This window comes from Phyllosticta citribraziliensis, assembly GCF_038025025.1.
Source record: "Phyllosticta citribraziliensis strain CPC 17464 chromosome Unknown J3D65scaffold_3, whole genome shotgun sequence".
NCBI classification, from domain to species: Eukaryota; Fungi; Ascomycota; class Dothideomycetes; order Botryosphaeriales; family Phyllostictaceae; genus Phyllosticta; species Phyllosticta citribraziliensis.
The window spans coordinates 274,578-291,729 of NW_027117340.1; the positions used below are offsets into that span (position 1 = coordinate 274,578).

The 17,152-nt window shown below is 56.5% G+C and overlaps 3 protein-coding genes across 3 annotated transcripts; 2 read left to right on the top strand and 1 right to left on the bottom strand.

Annotated features, from left to right (window-relative positions):
- Window positions 1–1,891: 1,891 nt before the first annotated feature.
- Window positions 1,892–6,702, top strand: J3D65DRAFT_674782 (uncharacterized protein; the record flags this gene model as incomplete). Its single annotated transcript, XM_066803558.1, has 4 exons — window positions 1,892–2,070; window positions 2,126–2,251; window positions 2,306–2,579; window positions 2,641–6,702. The coding sequence occupies 4 exons, from the start codon at window positions 1,892–1,894 to the stop codon at window positions 6,439–6,441; spliced, it is 4,380 nt and encodes a 1,459-aa protein (XP_066657481.1). The 3' UTR covers window positions 6,442–6,702.
- Window positions 6,703–11,690: 4,988 nt separating this feature from the next.
- Window positions 11,691–12,929, top strand: J3D65DRAFT_615676 (nucleophile aminohydrolase). Its single transcript, XM_066799356.1, has 2 exons — window positions 11,691–12,049; window positions 12,106–12,929. Exons 1-2 carry the CDS (start codon window positions 11,876–11,878, stop codon window positions 12,760–12,762), a joined length of 831 nt encoding a protein of 276 aa, XP_066657482.1. The 5' UTR covers window positions 11,691–11,875; the 3' UTR covers window positions 12,763–12,929.
- An 873-nt stretch (window positions 12,930–13,802) lies between these two features.
- J3D65DRAFT_549403 (uncharacterized protein) lies at window positions 13,803–16,595 on the bottom strand (the record flags this gene model as incomplete). Its single annotated transcript, XM_066796953.1, has 2 exons — window positions 13,803–13,860; window positions 13,915–16,595. The coding sequence occupies 2 exons, from the start codon at window positions 16,593–16,595 to the stop codon at window positions 13,803–13,805; spliced, it is 2,739 nt and encodes a 912-aa protein (XP_066657483.1).
- Between the last annotated feature and the right edge of the window lie 557 nt (window positions 16,596–17,152).

The following is a 17,152-nucleotide window of genomic DNA, read 5'->3' on the forward strand; positions in this document are numbered from 1 at the left end:
TTCGAACTCGAGCCCCGCCGCTTTCCGGATCCAGCCCAAGCCGTTGGCACAGCGTTAGTCAGGCCTTTTCACGATTCGTAAGAATCGAGGGGTTGATGGTTCGACTACGCCAGTGTGCCGACTTGGGTGGGTGTCCGGATGCTGAGATGGACGTCGCGGTTTGGGGTTTTATGTGGGGAGGGCGGGTGTGGTGATTGTGTCGGCGTCGGCGTCGTCGTCGTCGGCGGCGGCGGCTCCTGCTGCTGCGTCGCCGCCATCAAGGCTCTGTGGTGTTGCAGGCCTCGCCCTCACGCCATTCACCTCACCTCGTCGACATGTCTTTGGTGTCGCAGCCAACATCCACGGCTGTTGCCTTCTAGGTGTTTCTTTTGCGTCGTCCTGCCCAGACGAACATGTTTTTGATGTTGCAACCCACACTCTCTCCGCGCAACAGTCCACCCACACATGTCGCCTGCTCCTTGCTCATGAAGGTGCAGCTTCACTCGCCCTCTTCCTCTTGCGGTTGGACGTTTGTTCCCAGCTCTTGAAAAAATAGACTTGGAATCAAAGCAATTAAACGTAGGGAGCAGAAGGACAAGATTGAGTTCGTGGGCTGTTGCACATAGTCACAGACCTTTGAAAGAAGCAGCACGCGCGAAAAGATCACTGAAGAGGTTCGGAGAATAAAACAAGCGCCAACGTCGATCTTTCTGGGGTCTTCGACCTGCTCCGTCCGCCGGGTCTACCTCCAAGCTGCTGCATAACTTGGGCGCCAGATTGTATCATTGGACTTGAAAAGGTAACTCACAAGACGAGTCTTCTTTAAGGTAGAGATGGCAGTCGGGCTGCAAGGAGAGGAAGTAGTCGTTGACGCCTGAAAAGTCGGGCGGGGATGATCTTTGATCCGCTCGCTAGTCGTCGACCACCCTTGCTCTGATCGACGCTGTCTCTTTTGACCTCACCTTCTCTTTGCCCAGCCTTTGAGTGACGCAGTGGTAAGAATCCTGCTTTGAATCACGTTGTGTATGCGTTGCCTGAGGTTTTCAAGCCTGTTCGAGCCATCATCCTTATCGAAAAATGAGAAGTTCGAGCGTTCACGAATTACGCTTCACTTTTTAGTGGGACTTCTGCTTGAATCGCATATCGCTTCAATGTCTTTCGTATATTTACCTTTCAAGCCCCATGGCTTGGATGTTTCTCCTATGTCTTTGTCGATTTCTTTTCCGGGTTGCTGCGGAGCCACTCCACAGCCAGCAGGATCTTTTAATCTCTGCTACTAACGGCAGCTTCAATCACTCATCAAAGCATTCCGATAATCTCTTATGAGCCAGCCGCGCTGGATGGTTTAGCATGTGGTTCTTCCTGGTGTGAAAGTACAGCTTGAGGTGGCCAAAGCTTGCATGTTAACACGAGCAGAAAACGCCCCGAGGTGAAGAGAGGCGCGATTCGCAAAGCTTCATGGTCACGAGTGTCAAAAGTGGCTGCGACAGGTGTGATGTGATTGTGCTGGTCTTTTGCGCAAGACGCCCCCAGAATGGACGCGATGAGGTTTTCAGGTGAGGAGCCAAAGCCTCAGCCTTTTCCGCTCAATGGCACGTCATGTCAAGGTCGTAGTGGAATCAAGGTGCAAAGAAAGGGCTGTCAGTTGCAAGGGATTTGGTCGACTTTTTGCGGGCGTTGGAAAAAGAGCAGAGCCGTTGGTCAGGTTCAGTCGCCCTACCGTGGATGAATTTGCCGAATGCTCCCACCCAGATTCGACCAAGGTAAACACGTCCACGCGCGTATTTTTCCGTGCCTCGGATTCCCATTCACCTTGCCCTCTCCTACGTTTCTTCAACAACACCCCCCCCCCCCCCCCCCACCAACCCACCAGTTGTCCAACCACCAACTGGCCTCGACTGCATCAGGCGCGATGGACCCTAGAAATTCTTGGCTTGGCCGGCCCGACGACAAGTGGATGGCAAGACACGGCTTCAGTCTTTCCACTGAGTTCAAAGTCGACGCGCCCGTCGTCCAGAGCTTTGATGACCCCCCGGCCCAGGATTCTGGAGATGCCTTGTGGCGCCACTTGGGTTTCCAAGTAGAGCCTTGGTAAGAGTACCCACGCTGACGCCCGCTGTTCTGTCTTCTGACCTTGAACCTCAAGTACGACACGTCGCGAGAGGGCCATGAGGACCCACCGTTTGACGTACGAGAAGGACCCTAAGGTGGACCGCAATGACACCTTTGATTGCAACCTCACCCCCAAGCAGCAGCTCGACATGCCGAAAGAGTATAGTTGCCCCAACCTTTCTCGCTTGAAATTTCCATTGACGCGTTGACTTAGGTTTTGGTACAACCGTTGCCTGCGTTGCGGAATTCCCGAAGCTTGGTTTCCAACCAAAGACCACAACTGGCGAAACTGCAAATACCGTTGCTGGTATTGTCAGAGCATGGCGCACGCCAATCAGCCCTGTCAAGGTTATTTTCGTCAAATCATCAATGGCGTCCGCCAGGTCATCAGCGAGGAACCTCCCGGCCTTGGCTGGTACGAGCGCAATACCCGACCGCAGACACCGCCCCGAGCCTCGCCTCCTCCAGCGCTAGCTCTTCCGGAAGAGGTACGTCCAACTGAAGAATAGTCATCTTCACAGACCCAATCACACCACTGACACTTGCTAGACTTACTACCCCACCTCAGGCGCTCCCGAGAACAAAAGAGAGCCAGAAGTCATCTCGCTTCTTTCAAGCTCGCCCTCCGCCGACGGAAGAGACCAGGAAGAGTTGCGCGAAGTCCCTGCAGATGTGCTGGAATACCCTGCCCAAGAAGAGGAATTTGAAACGAGGGACAATCCCCAGGATCAAGGTCTGGATGCTCGGCGGTCGTACCATGGCGCTGAACAGCAAGAGTTTAGAGGCATCTATCAGCCTCAGCCGTTCAGCAAGGGCTCGTCTTGGATGTTTCCCAACTCTCTTGGAGAGGCGGATTCTGAAGACGTCTCGTACTTTCCACCACCTTCCACCCATCACGGTTTCCCAGAAGTGGTGCAATCGGTCGAGTGGGACCCTTCGATTGAGTTTGGTGAACACGACCATGGAGCAACGAACGTCGATCATGATGGCTCGGAATCACCTCAATTGGTGCAATCGGTCGAGTGGAATCCTTCCATGGAGTTTGGCTACCACGACCCTGGAGCTACGAATGTCGACTACGATGGCCCGGAATCGCCTCAGACTGTCATTTGCATTGACAGCGACGAAGATGAGAATGAGCACGATATCGGAGACGATGTTAGCGAAAACAATGAGAGCGAGGACGATAACAGCGATTCGGATGATTATGGAAGCGAGCGCAACCACAACAGTCCAGAGGTCATTGATTTGACATCCAGCTCGTCTCCCGCTTCTGAGAACTCGTTCCATGAAGGATACGCTCCGGAGCCACAGTCTCCTCTGCAGCTTGACGAAGAAATGGGCTTCGTGATCGATGAGTCTGAAGATCAGGAATCTGATGGCTTTCCTGAAGAAGTGCCATCCATCGAGGTAGACGAGAATGTCTCGCAGTGTGGCTCCGATGTTTATCCAAGCTCTGACACTATCATGGCCGACGATGGCGACGTGGATGATGCGCACTCTGATCGGTCAAGGCAGTACTCGCGAGGGTTGGGCTACTTAGCCCGCGACTCTCTCTCGCCCCGGCGACGAGAGCGCTCAGAGCGCCCACCTGAGCCTTCGGACAACGAGTTTTACCATTTGAGCAACCAAGCTCGCGACTGTCTCTTGGACCAACGCAAGTCTGACCCAGACGCTTCGCCAACTTCCGACAACCAATCGAATCACTCGGACCCCGTAGTCCGCACCCACCGTTCGCCTTTGCCAGAGTATTTCGAGGGCACGCCTCTGGCTTCGCAGGACAATTCATGCCATTTGGGCCTCATGGCCCGCAATTCCCTTTCGCCTCTGCGGAAGGACTTCCAGCGTTCGTTTCAGGGTTTTTACCACGGGCTACACCAGTCGCAACCCTCGGGTCGTGGATACTATGCGCCTCTCAGTGATACCCTTGAGCGCCCGTCTATTGCTCTGGACGACAGCGGATTCAACAACGAAGCCGATCTGCCATCACAGCATGAAGTCGCTGGGACACCCTATCAAGCTAGCGAATTTCTGCATCCTCAGCTTGAAAGGAGCCCCCGGTTCGCTTTGAGCTCTGATCAAGACCTTTCCTACATCACGGCCGTCGAATACATCAATCACCCGACTGAGCCCCAGTCAGATCCTCATGAACCGACTCTGGAGTTCTCCGAAGAGCTTCATACTGCATTGTCGCACTTCTTTAGCAGCCCTTCCTCGCAGAACATCCCTGAAGCGTCTGCCGTGCAGCGCGACGAGTACACGGTCTGGCCACACCAACCTCAAGATAATCACTGGGAGGCGTATTCAACGCCTTCAACGCTTCGTAATTCCAACTCGATGACCCTTGCTGAAGAGGACTATCAAACTGTGGAGTGGGATTCGGCAGCGCAAGACAATTCGTCAAATGGCTCTTCCCTCCTTCAGCAGGATCTTGAGGCGGGGCTCCAGAATTCTTTCTCTCAGGACGACGATGACTCAAATTCGGCACCTCGCTACCAGGGAGATTTTCGATATGCGCCTACGACAGACTTGGGCGCTCCCAACACTTCTTCCACTTCGCTCGATCATGTTGAAAGCAGCTCTGAACATGGAATGCAGGCAGACGCCGACACAAAAGATGGTCTATTGTACGACGTCGACACGATGGAGGCACAGCTCCACCATGAGCACCTAGCAGAGGACGACATCTTGCTCAATTGTCCTCCATCATCTCAGACAGTGGTTGGAGATGAGGAATCGCCGACTGACATCGACGGCGATGAAAGCATCGACTACGCTTCGGGATCCAGTGAATCCGGAGAGAGTGGCGTGGGCTTGAGGCCCGTGTCAGGCAAAACGTGGAACATGGATGCGCTCGAGGCCTACTATGCAAATCAACTGGAAAGCTTCGGCCATGCTTCGGGATCCAGTGAGTCCAGTGGATCCAGAGACGGAGGCGTAAGCCTGAGTCCCGTGACAGGTAAAACTTGGAACACGGATTCTCTTGAGGCCTACTACGCAAACCAAAGAGAACTGGAGAGCATACTTGGCGACTCAGCTTCAACCACTGATGAAGAGAGCGATGACGAAGAGACCGGCACCACTTGCGGCCCGTCTCCAACCTCTGGTGAGGAGAGTGATGATGAAGAGACCGGCACAATTCGCAACACGTCTCCAAGCCCCAGCGAGGAGAGTGAGGATGAAGAGACCGGCACAGCTCGCAACATGTCTCCAGTCCCTGACGAAGAGAGCGACGATGAGGGCACTGTCGTCATTCACTACCTGTCTCCAGTCTCTGGGACGGAGAGGGATGAAGACTCTGACGATTACGTGCGGTACGACGAGGATGCGGACACTGACGATGAACACCACATCGAACGCTCCCCGTACGACAAAAGACGAATGGCGGGCCTGTACTCAGATGACGATATCCACGAGGAGCAAGATTCTGGAGACGTCCAGGCTTACGAAGATGAGGACTGCGAAGATCACGAGGAATATGACGGCAGCTCCGACAGCTCCGACACTGTTGAAGCGGACCATGAGAATGACGACGTGAGATGGACCAATTACACCTATGACACGATGGCGAGTCTATACCAAGGACGCTCCGGAACTGCCGCCAACACCATGATGGAAGACGACGAAGAGAAGAGGGCCAGGGCACCCAGCTCTGTCACAGCCAACAACAATCAGCAGAACAACATTCCTGAGTGGCTGTTCGCGAGCCAAACAACCCCCCAGCAACAGCAGCAGCCGCCCACCAACACCATCAACATCCACGCAGCCCAGCACTACATCGCCTCGCCAGCGCCCGCGCTCTCGCGCTCTCCCCTCTCAACAGCGACTACCGAGTCCGCCGACGGCCCCGCCTACGACGCAGACCACACCTGGGAGCGCGCCGTCACGGACGGCATTCCCGACGCCGTCGAGGAAATCAGCATCGACGAGCTGCACGCCCTGGCGCAGACGGGCCACACCGACGCCATGCGGGTCTGCTACGTCAACCGCACCGAGGCCATGGTCGACGCCGCGGCCGCAAACGCCCTTGTTATGCTCCTCGCCGACGACCAACAGCAGCAGCAGATCGAGGACCACCAGCAGCAGCAGCCGCCGCCACCTTCACACTTCCCTGAGCTTTCGACGCGCTCGCCGTCACCCCTCTCGTCGCCCTCTGCCCAGCAGCTGCAGAGCGAGACGTGGCGCGCGTCCTCTGCTCCCGCCGCCGCGCCGCGCGCTCGTTCGTCGCGCAGCTACGGCGAGTTGGGCGAGCAGCAGACGCGCCGTGGTGTGCCGAGGGCGCGGACGCGCAGTCGGTCGCCCGAGCGCTGGCGTGTTCCGTCGTTTGAGGATTACCGCCAGCGCGAGTGAGCTGGAGGGCTGGTTAGCTAGTTCTTTACTCTTGAAAGGGGCGAGTCTGGTGGAAGGGGGATTGGGAGGTGGAGAGGCTGGTTGTTGAGAGGGTGGTGAGGAGCGCGTGCTTTGGATTTAACGGGTTTTGCTTCCGTTGGCTCTGTGTCATTTTGACAAGCGTTCCATTCGATTGAATTACGACATGGGCCTGGCGGCTTGGTCTTCGGTAGATTCACTGCAAGACTGAAGCAAACGGTAATCCAGCACAATGAAAAAAGGTTGAAACTTGTCTTCCCATACTCTATGATGAATCGCCAACGCGCTTTTATCGCTCCGAGTGCGATCTAACCATGAACACGCTTCCAATAGTCCTATCCTGACAAAAGTTTCTCTTCAACCACGACACATCCCCCATCCAAGCGCATACATCCAAGTGCTTTCGCCTCACGCCTGGGGTCCACCGAAGCGCGTCACCTTGACGCCCCTCGCCGCAACCGCTTCCTTGACCTTGCCAGCCACAAACTTCTTCTTCTCGCTCTTCCTGACGTACGCCTTGACCTCGGCCTTTGTGACCAAGCCACTGCCAATGCCAGTGCCATCGCCACCCTCGATCGACATGCGCGCTGGCAGCGGGCTGCCATTCTCCCAATCCAAGAGGCGCTGGCTGCGTCCCGTGCCAGGCGTGCTGCCCCTGACGCTGCGGCGCATGCCGCTGGGCGGCGTGGCCCACACGGCAGGGCTGCTCTCGCGGCTGTGGCGGCCGAGGCTGGAGCGCAGAGTCATGGCAGTCAGACCTGCAGTGATGTCCTCGGGGTCCTCCGCCGGAGCGGGCTCGTAGTCGTCCTCGTCGTCAAAAGCACCGAGGATTTTTGCCTTGCGCATCTTGGCTTCAATGACGTCGAGGTCGCCGCTCTTTGCCTCGACCATGGCAGTCATTCTGCGAACGGTGCTTTCGACAGCTTCCGCGGTTGGAGTGGCTGTTGAACTGGACGAGCCGCCGTTGGCACCTTTAGCTGCTGCGGCAGAGGCGAGCTTGGCTTTCAATAATATGATGCCTTCCTCGGCCTGAGAGAGGAGCTTCTGTGTCTCGGCAAACGTGTTTCGCAAAGCAATCTGCTGTGTAGATTGCTCTTCGCTCAGCGGGGTAGCGCGAAGTTGCCTCTGCTTTTCGGGGTCACGGCGAGACTCGATGGTCTTGCGGACGTCAATGAGGCGACGGCGCAACTGTGCAACCTCCTTGCTGAGACGAACAAGCTCCGATATCTTGGACCTGACGTCGGCCACCCTGCCAGTCTCGAGATTGCGCTCGATGGAGTCTTCGACCTTGGAAAGGTCCTCAATCTCAGCTAGCACCCAGTCATTCTCCTCTCCATCAACATCAATATCGAGATCCTCTCGAGTGCGGCCCTCGTGGGTTATGGAGTTGTGACCCTTGATGAAACCAGCCAGTTCGAGTGCGTTGAGGCCAACGGTGTCGACCATGTCCTGGATGTCCCGATACAACTGTTCCATCGAGCCTGCGACGCTATTGGATCCTGGTTTGCCGACATAGTCTTGGTGCACATAGAGTTCACCGAGCTTGGTCTTGGCTTGCGGCGACGAGGATAGCCGTGCCTGGGTGTCATCGAATTGTCTATCATCCTCGGCCCATTCCATAAAGTCTGGCTCAGGCTCAGCAGGAGGACGGGAAGTTTGACGCTTGAGCGGTGTTGGTGGGGGAAGGGTGATGGGCTGATGTCTCCTTGGCCCAGGGCTCAGCAGCGATGTGGAGGCTGCACGGACTGGACTCGGAGATCGGAACGGCTCCTTTTTAGGGGGTGAGAAAACTGGATTGTAGGTCTTTGGCATGCCGGCTGGAGTCGTCGAGGCTCTAAAATCGGGGGTCGGGGGGTCGGTTAGCTTAAAGGGACTGCGCGGCTTGGGCGATTCTGGAGCCTCGGTTTTGGAGGGGACGCTTCCAAAACCCCAGGTGCTTTTCGGCTTCGTCGAAGAGCCATCATACAAGTCCTCCTTGTCACCCTCGGGGGAGTCTGGAATCTCGACTTCGACAGGAGGACTTCCTGCAATAGCCTCTTCATTGTCCTTTGTTTCCTTTGGCTTTGCAGCGAAATCCGGAGGCAGAGGCGCGTCCTCTGGTGAGGAAGGTGCCGACTGTTCTTGAGGGTCTGGTGGCAGAGGTGCATCTTCTGGAGTCTCCTTCTTGCCAGGTGTAGCTGTAAAATCAGGTGGAAGAGGCGCGTCGTCCACTTCGGGCTTGGTCTTTGCTTCAGGTTTCGTAAAGTCGGGGGGCAACGGAGCATCCTCCACTTTCTCAGCAGGAGGGGATTCGGGCGACTCGGCAGTCTTGGGAGGAAACGAAAGTCCTGATGAGGGTGCGCCGAATGGCGTAGATGGTTTGCCGAGGTTTGGGAACAGGGGCTTCTGCTCGGTCTTCTCGGGAGCCTTTCCAAAGCCAAAGCCAAAGCTGCTGGGCGTTTCTGGCTGCGTGGGCTTCGAAGCGGCTTCACCAAGAGCTTGACCAAACGAGGATCCAAGTCCAAAGCTCCCAGAAGGCTCGGCAGGTTTTGGCAAATCGTCTTTGGCGGATCCATCTGGCTTGAAGCTGGACTCCAACTTGAATCCCTTCATGCCCAAGCCGGAAGAAGTGGGTTCCTCTTTCGGGGCGGTGTTTGCAGTTGCAGCCGGTTCGTCACCAACATCACCCATCTCCGACTCTTGAGTCTTTGGCTCCTCTACCTTTTGACCAAAAGCGCTCGTTTGGGGGGCTGCGGAAGCAAAGGGACTTTTACCAAAGCTACTCGTTCCGGCGGGCTTACCAAAAGCGCTTCCTGGTGCCGAGGGTTGACCAAACGTGGACCCGCTGCTGCCCGCGCCCGCGAATGCAGGTTGGCTAGTCTTGTTCAAACCTCCAAAAGGCGACTGGCCAGTTTGTCCGGCGGAAGCAAAGGGCGATGCCCCAGCCTGTTGGCCGAATTTTGAAAATGGCGATTCCTTTGCTGCCGACCCGGAGCCAAAAGGTTGCTGGGGCTGGCTCGGCGACTGACCAAAGGTTGATCCTGGCATCGAGGCTTGTCCAAATGAAGTCTGTCCAAAGGCAGGTTTTGAAGGAAGGGAGGGAGAGCCAAAGCCAGGCTGACCAAAGGCTGGCTTGGATGGAGTGCCAAAGCTCGCTTGTCCAAAGGCTGGTTGAGAAGGTTGGCCAAATGCAGGCTTGGTGGCGGATCCAAAAGTCGATCCAGCTGCTTGTCCAAACGGCGAGGCCTTTGGAGCACTGCTGCCAAATGCGCTTTGTCCAAATGCAGTGGCGGACGATGCCGAGTTCGACCAAGGACTGGAAGCAGCTGGTTGTTGCGGCTGGGCCTGGGTCTGTGATGTCTGCAAAACCCCGTTTGCCGATGTGAGACCATCAAACGGGGTTTCAGACTCGACCGAGTCAGCGTAGACGACCCACCAGGCACCCAAAACACCTTCGTAGTTGAGTACGAAGACTGCGGGAAGGGGTACCGGTGACCATTCGAGGTCGCTCTTTGCCACTGGTCTGTACACCTTCTCGGTGCCAGAGAGGTCCAAAGACATGCCGATCATCGACGGTGGGTCTGGATTCTCCGGGTCCACGACGCTCATGGGGAAGTCAGCCTGACAAGAGTCTATGCCGATATTGGTAGCTGTGTATGTGTTGACGATGGGGTCATCTCTGGAGAGGGCTTTGGAAGACTTGGTGATGATGCCGACTTTGTCACCAGCCGTAGACGCAGTCAAGATGAGATCGTCCAAATTCGGTTTCCAGCCACGGAGGCGAGAAAAGAAGTACTGCGACGGCGGCCGCTGTCCGTTGAATGCCAGACAAGGTTCATATAATTTGTGGAAAGTAAAGTTTTGTGAGCCCTTTTCCCTTTGGATGTAGTGGAATGTGGTTTCTAAAGTTTCGTCCGGTCCAGAGGTAGGGGACGTGTGTCCGATGAGAAACTCATCGTTCGACAGCCAGCAGATGGAAGAAACTGCTCATGTTAGGACCACACGTCGCAAATTCCGAGCACCAAACTTACCCATTTTTTCTCCCGGCACATCGGGAGGTCGAGGGACAACTGCCTGCGGTGAGCCGTCGGGCTTCATTTGGACAGCCGTGCCATCTCGAAGGCCCGCGGTGAGCTGTTTTCCCTTGTTGCTCCAAGCGACACATGTAGCACCATCTTTCAGGACCGCAGCATTTTGCCCGTTCATGAACCTTTGCTCCTTAAGATTCGCTATCATCAGCTGGCCTCCAGTGAGCACCACAGCAACATTCTCGGCCGATTCTGGCATAGGGTTTGGGCATAGGCAACGAACTGCCACATTCTCTGTGCCGAGTTGAAACTTGGAGTCTTTGTTTCCCTGCATGAGGACGTCCACGTCGTGGACAGCCAGTCCGCCTCCATCCTCTGCTGAAACCACCAGATGCTGTTCGTCTGCGGTAAACGCGACCTGGGAGAGCCGGGGCATGGGTATCGTGAGATCTGGCTGAAATTCAACCCATTCGTCTTGTTTCTCTGCATCCTTGTCGCCCAGTTTCTGGCGTAGCCTTTCCGTGCTGGTCACCACCAGAGAGTCGGGGCCGGCGGCAGCAATGACTCCCTTGCGCGATGCGACGGCAAGCAAGCTTGCGTAAGACGGAGGGAGCCTGTCGGAAGGCCAAGGTTGTGGGAGGAGCTTGATTTGGTTGGTGCCAGATGACTTGTTGCGCGCGGCAATGGTCTTGAATTGAATGCCCTGCAAAACAACGAGATTAACCTAATTGTCAATCTACCGACTCGGAGCTGCTGACCTCGGTCTCGATTTCTTCAACCTCGTCGCCTAGTCTAGCTTGTGGGCCAGCGCCGGCAGCGCCGCTCAAGGAGAACGCCATGTTTGTAGTCTTCAGGGACGCGGACTGGGTGTCGTCGCGTGCAAATGCGAAGCTCTGGCGTCGAGACGCGCCTCGACCATGCGCTTTTGGCGGAGATGTCGAACAAAGGTCTAAGATGGAGGAGTTGTGTTCAAGCGCGACTGGCTGTTGGTGAACCTGGAGGATTGGCGGAGCTGGGCCAGCAAACGACGTAGGAGGGTATTTTAGAAGGAACAGCGGCCGCGGAGGGGAATGAAAGGCGGCGTGGCGCGCGGCGGGTGTTGTTGACGCAGCGCGAACTGGAGCGTCGGCGAAGCGGTCCTGGTGAAATCGAAAAGCTCGGGCCACTTGCTTGCTGCGTCGTTTCGCGTTGCCTGGAGCTTGACACCACCACGCAGCTCTCGACACGACATCAACCTCTCCGCCTCGACGCCCCTCTTGAACATCGCCCTCTTGCTCCTCTCCGTCGCAGCTACCGCTTCCGACTAGCTCATCGCTTGCCCTGACTACCGACGATTGCCTCCTGGGCTGACAACACCACCGCAACCTCTCCACACCCAAGAAGGCAATCACCTGCAACACTCATCAACCATGGGCGGCTTCGATTTCTCCAACTACAACCGCAATGCGGCCCTGCACGCTCAGGGCGTTCCCCTGCCAAAGGCCACTAGCACCGGTACCACCATCGTCGGATGCTTGTTTGAGGGCGGCGTCGTCATTGCCGCCGACACGAGGGCAACGAGCGGACCCATCGTAGCTGACAAGGCATGTTCATACCTCGACCGAAATGATCAAGTAGATCATGCTAACACGATTCTCAGAACTGCGAGAAGCTGCACTACATTGCGCCGCAGATCTGGTGTGCGGGTGCCGGTACCGCCGCCGACACGGAATTCACCACGGCCATCATCTCGTCCAACCTCGAACTGCACTCGCTGTCGACGGGCCGCAAGCCGCGCGTCGTCACCTGCATGACGATGCTGAAGCAGCACCTTTTCCGATACCAAGGCCACATTGGAGCGTACCTGGTCGTTGCGGGCGTCGACCCAACGGGCGCGCACCTCTTCACCGTCCACGCACACGGTTCCACGGACAAGCTGCCTTACGTCACCATGGGATCGGGCTCGTTGGCGGCCATGTCGGTCTTTGAGACGCAGTGGAAGCCGCAGCTGACGCGCGACGACGCCATCAAGCTGGCTTCGGATGCCATCCAGGCCGGTATCTGGAACGACCTGGGCTCCGGTAGCAATGTCGACGTGTCGGTCATCACCGACGAGAAGACGACTCTGCTCCGCAACTACATTACGCCAAACGTCCGCGAGACCAAGCAGCGCAACTACAAGTTTGCGCGCGGCACCACGGCCGTTTTGAACGAGAAGGTCATCAAGAAGGAGGACATTAGCCAGTACGTCACGGTACACGAGCTCAAGGACGACAATGTCTCGCAAGCGGCGGAGAAGATGGAGGTCGATCCGTAGGGCGGTCACGGGCTGGAGGTGTACAGATAGCACGCGGCGTAATCGGCATGATAGACAAGGCATGGCTGTACGGGGTGCTAAATGAGATGATTTTGAACGAACTTGTCAGTCCGAGACAGAGATGGCATAACAATGTATCCGAAGAGATTCAGTGATGAGATCAACCACCTTTCTTCACGCTCCGCTGTGTTTGGCATCGAGCTGTCCGGAACGCTTAGGCCTCGACTTGCGGCTGACTAATCGCCAAATCAAAGGTCAACAGCCCACGACGCAAACCCTCTGCTGCATCAAACCATCGCTCAAACAATCGATGCCGCCCTCAAAAGCCTGCGCAAGATTCCTAGACTGCCATAAAGCTGAAGAGGGGCCAAATTCCCTTCGGCACCGCAAGACAATTAGTATATATTTTACAAAAGCGAGTTGAAATTGTTGGCGTGGTAGGCCGTAAAGAACTCATTTCTTGCCTTTTACCAGAAGTGACCGTGTGGCCGCCACAACACGCCATTTACAATTCTTTGGAAATCTCAATGAGGCAACTCGACCTGCGCAAGGTCGAGTCCCGTTTTGCGCGGCGTTTTCTTTTTGCGTTTTTGCGACGCTAGCCGAGCGGCTGGCTGGCTGGCTGGCTGGGTTTTGCGTGCTTGTTTCCTCTTGCTGTCTGGTCGACTGCTGCTTTTGAGTGCTGCGTTCGCCACGCTGTGCACAAGATTGCTGAAGAAGAAGCAGCGTGCGGTTGTCCTTTCTACGCGGCTGTGGTGCCGGCCGACGGGAGATATGATTTCTTTCGAGGCCCGTCACCTCGCAGTCTGGCGAAGCGTTGCCGGGACACGCAGTATTGATCCCACGTATTACTAACGACGGCGCAAAAGACGGGGCGTGGGGAAAATGTTGATGCGTACGACAGAAAGCGAAAGAAGAAGACAAATGTACCCAAACAACCACTCGCAAAACCACAAAACCACAGCATCTCTCCTTCGTCCACCACATTATCAACCTGTCTAGACATCTCCTCCAGCCAATTCTACATTTTCCTCTCCGCCTTACCCAAACCCCTGCACGACACGCCCCACAAAGCCCTCCAGCCCTACAAGTCCCCTTCTCCCTCCATCAGCAGAAGCGCCAGCGGCATCCGCATCGGCGCCCGAGCTCGACCGCATCCGAGCAGCCGACGCCGCGGACCCAGAAGCTTGCGTTCTGCCGCCTCCGCCCTCCATGATCAGCACCTGCGCGCCCGGCTCCAGAAACTCGCGCGTGGCGACGAATTGGAAGGTAACGAGCGTGGCCTCGCTTTCGCTGAGGTCGTCGACATTCGAGTCGTCGTCGTCGTCGTCGTCGTCGTCTCCGGCGCCAAAGAAGCCAAATGCATCGTCGTTGTTGTCGTCATGGCGGATGCTCCTGGCGGTCCGCTCGCTTTCATCGTCGTCGTCAATGGCAATGGCCACGACTTTGGCGCTTGCACGGACACTGGCGATGTAGGTGACGACAAGGCTGCCGACGATGAGGTTGCGGACGGCGGCCGTGGCGAAGCGGGCGACGAAGGAGCGATGAGAAGGGGGATTGGCCGGACCAAGCACGAGTACCATGCCTTTCCGGATGCGAGCGTGGTGCGCAACGGCCGGTGAAGTTGTGGTCGGGGCAACAGTAGGGTTGGGAGACAAGGGCAGAATACCCAGTGTGCCTACCTGACCAGCATGCAGGGTGCGCACTGGAAGACGCAGGTTGCGGATGGACGTAATGCGAACGCGGCGCCACTCTTGCTGCTTCATGGTGCGAGTCAAACTAGACGCCTGCGTTGTGGGATCTAGACGAGAGGCCAGGTCGAGGTGTCTATGAAGTGCCCCTGGAAACGAACGGCTTGCTGTCAGTTGGTCAGAAGGTTTTGGAGAGCTGCTGCTGCTGTCGCTGTCATCGGCGACATTCCCAGTGGGGAACGGGCCTAGGAGGAGCTCATCGCCAAGGTGGAGAACACCGTGGCGCAGATGACCACTGATGATGGATGCTCCCGGACTGTCACCCGCGGCTCCGCTGAGGTTCAATTTGTAGATGTCCTCAATATGGTAGAGGGCAGTAATACGTGAACTCCCAGAACGCGACGCTGTTTCTCCGGCCCGCGGATAATCCAGCGGCTGGGGGATTTGGATTTCGTTCAAAAGGGCATGCAGCTTGCGAATGCCATTGCCTTTGACAGCGCTCGTCAAGACAATTGGCACTGTGCCAAGAGGGTCGAGTGCAAGCTCATCGGCAATGCCTCGAGCAATTTGCACGTCAGAGGCTGGAACGATGTGCAGGTCATCCTCCGTGATCAGAGTGCCAATATCAGATATGATTCTTGGAGTTCTTCCTGCTCGCTTCAACGCGGATAGAAGTTTGGACATGGTCCGCACCATGCCTGCCTTCGAGGCTAGGTCCAGCTTGGTGAAGACAACGATCAGAGGCAGTTTGAGATTCAGGCAGAGTTCCAGATGAGCCTCTGACAAGTCGACATCTGCCACGGCAGAGCCAAGCATTTCCTCTGTAGAAGGCGTGCTGCCGATTTTCCCAGACGTATCTTCGTCATTATCCGCTGGCATACACAAAAGGGTCCAGTGGGGAGCCCATCCCATAAGTCCGCGGACAGCAGTGCGCCGATACCTTGGATGGCCCGCCGAGTCAGAAAGGAAGACAAGTCGACCGGCTTGACAAGCAGAGTGAATGTCGGTCCACGAGTCAATGTTACCAGATGCATAGTTGACAACATGAATCTCTCCAGACTCGTCATCGACATTGTACCCAATGAGCTCCTGGGTGACTGAACTCGTCATTCCAGAGGCTATTTCGTGCCTGTGCTTTAGCAGACTCAAACGGCTCTTGCCTCGGCCGTTGTCCAATGTCGCAGTAGAGAGACTGCCCAGTAGACTGGACTTGCCTGACATGGTGGCACCAGTCAAGGACAAGCGAAGCTGTGCAGAGGCCTGCTTGCTGTCCTCAAGGTCCATCTGATGCAGCGATTCGACCACTGGGTCGAGCTGAGCAGTTGGGCTAGGCGTTCCCGAGCCAGCCACCTCTGGCCTCACAAAAGCCTCAGCAACCCAAAGGGGACCACTGCGGGAATTTTGATCAACATCGTCAGACCACGTGCAGTCGCCCACGGGAATCATGCGGAGCACCTTGACGCTGCAGCCCAAGCTTGCCGCCATGGCGCGGAGATTTGTTAGGCTCTCCTCCATTTCGTCCTCTGCGAGTCCCACAAAGGTGCCATCGTCGGCGACACCAATCTCGTACAGGGCGCCTTGGCTTTCCTCCAGGCCTGGTAGCACCTTTGCAAGAGGCTGACTTTTGAGCTGAGGGGTGGCTTCTGGAAGCTGAGGGACGACCAGCTCATTGGCAGAGGTGGAGTGGTAGGGCGATGATTGCTGCAAACGCCACAGAAGCTGCGTCGTCAGCTGCTCCAGACGGTGCTGGCGCGACTGGCTCGAGGTCTGCTTTGGCGGTGTGTGAGAACCACCCGATTCAGACACAGTCCGAGTAGTCGGGATGCCCAAGGCGGTGCGATGGGATCCCGCCACGTGACGGGCGGTGCTTGTAAAGTTAAAGGACCTGCGCGGACGCAGAAGCAGATGTAGCTTGTACTCTGTTGGGCCCTCTTGGGGCTCAGCGTCCAGCTTGGTAACGGAGCTATCAGTCTCAAGAACGGCGCGTGGCGTCAAGCCGCTGGTGGCAAAGGCATTGTTGGATGTGAGGGTGGCTGCGGTTCCCGCCGAAGAGGTTGGCTTTTGAGGCGTTGTCGAGCGCGGAGTCGACCAAGGAGATGCCACGCGGGGCGGATCAGGGTCGAATGTAAAGATGGAGGCCATGATTTGTTTCTTATGGTAAAGCCGATAAATACGGGGCTAACAAAGCAGTTATGGACAAACGCCTTAATCGAAATGCAGTGGAGCGTAGAAGGGGCATTTTGGCAGCGGTTGACGGCTGGAGGTCAGGGGGCGGTTGTCAGAGCGAGCGACGGGTGGCGAGATCAGTAACGGGGCGCCATGATGGAAGCGTTGAAATGAAGAGATGGAAGTTGATGATGATGACTGCTCATGGCTGGCTGGCAGGATACCTTGGGGAGTCGGAGTCGAAGCCAGGACCTGGACAGCCAGGGCCGGGGCCGGAACAACGTTGAGGAACGCCACACGCCACGAGCCACAGCTTCCCTTGGGTGCAGGTGGGTTGAGGCTCGGTCAGGTCTCTGCACGTGAGTCTCACTAGCTGCGTCCGGGTGTCGGGTGGTCCCTGCTGTTTCTCGTTTAGGCCGTCCGCATCTTGGCTCGCTTACCCTTCCTCAGGTCCGCCCGCTCCCTGTCGCCCTCCGCGCTCTCTCTCTGCCCTTCGACGACATGTTCCAATCGTTCTTTTCTGACCTCCCGTC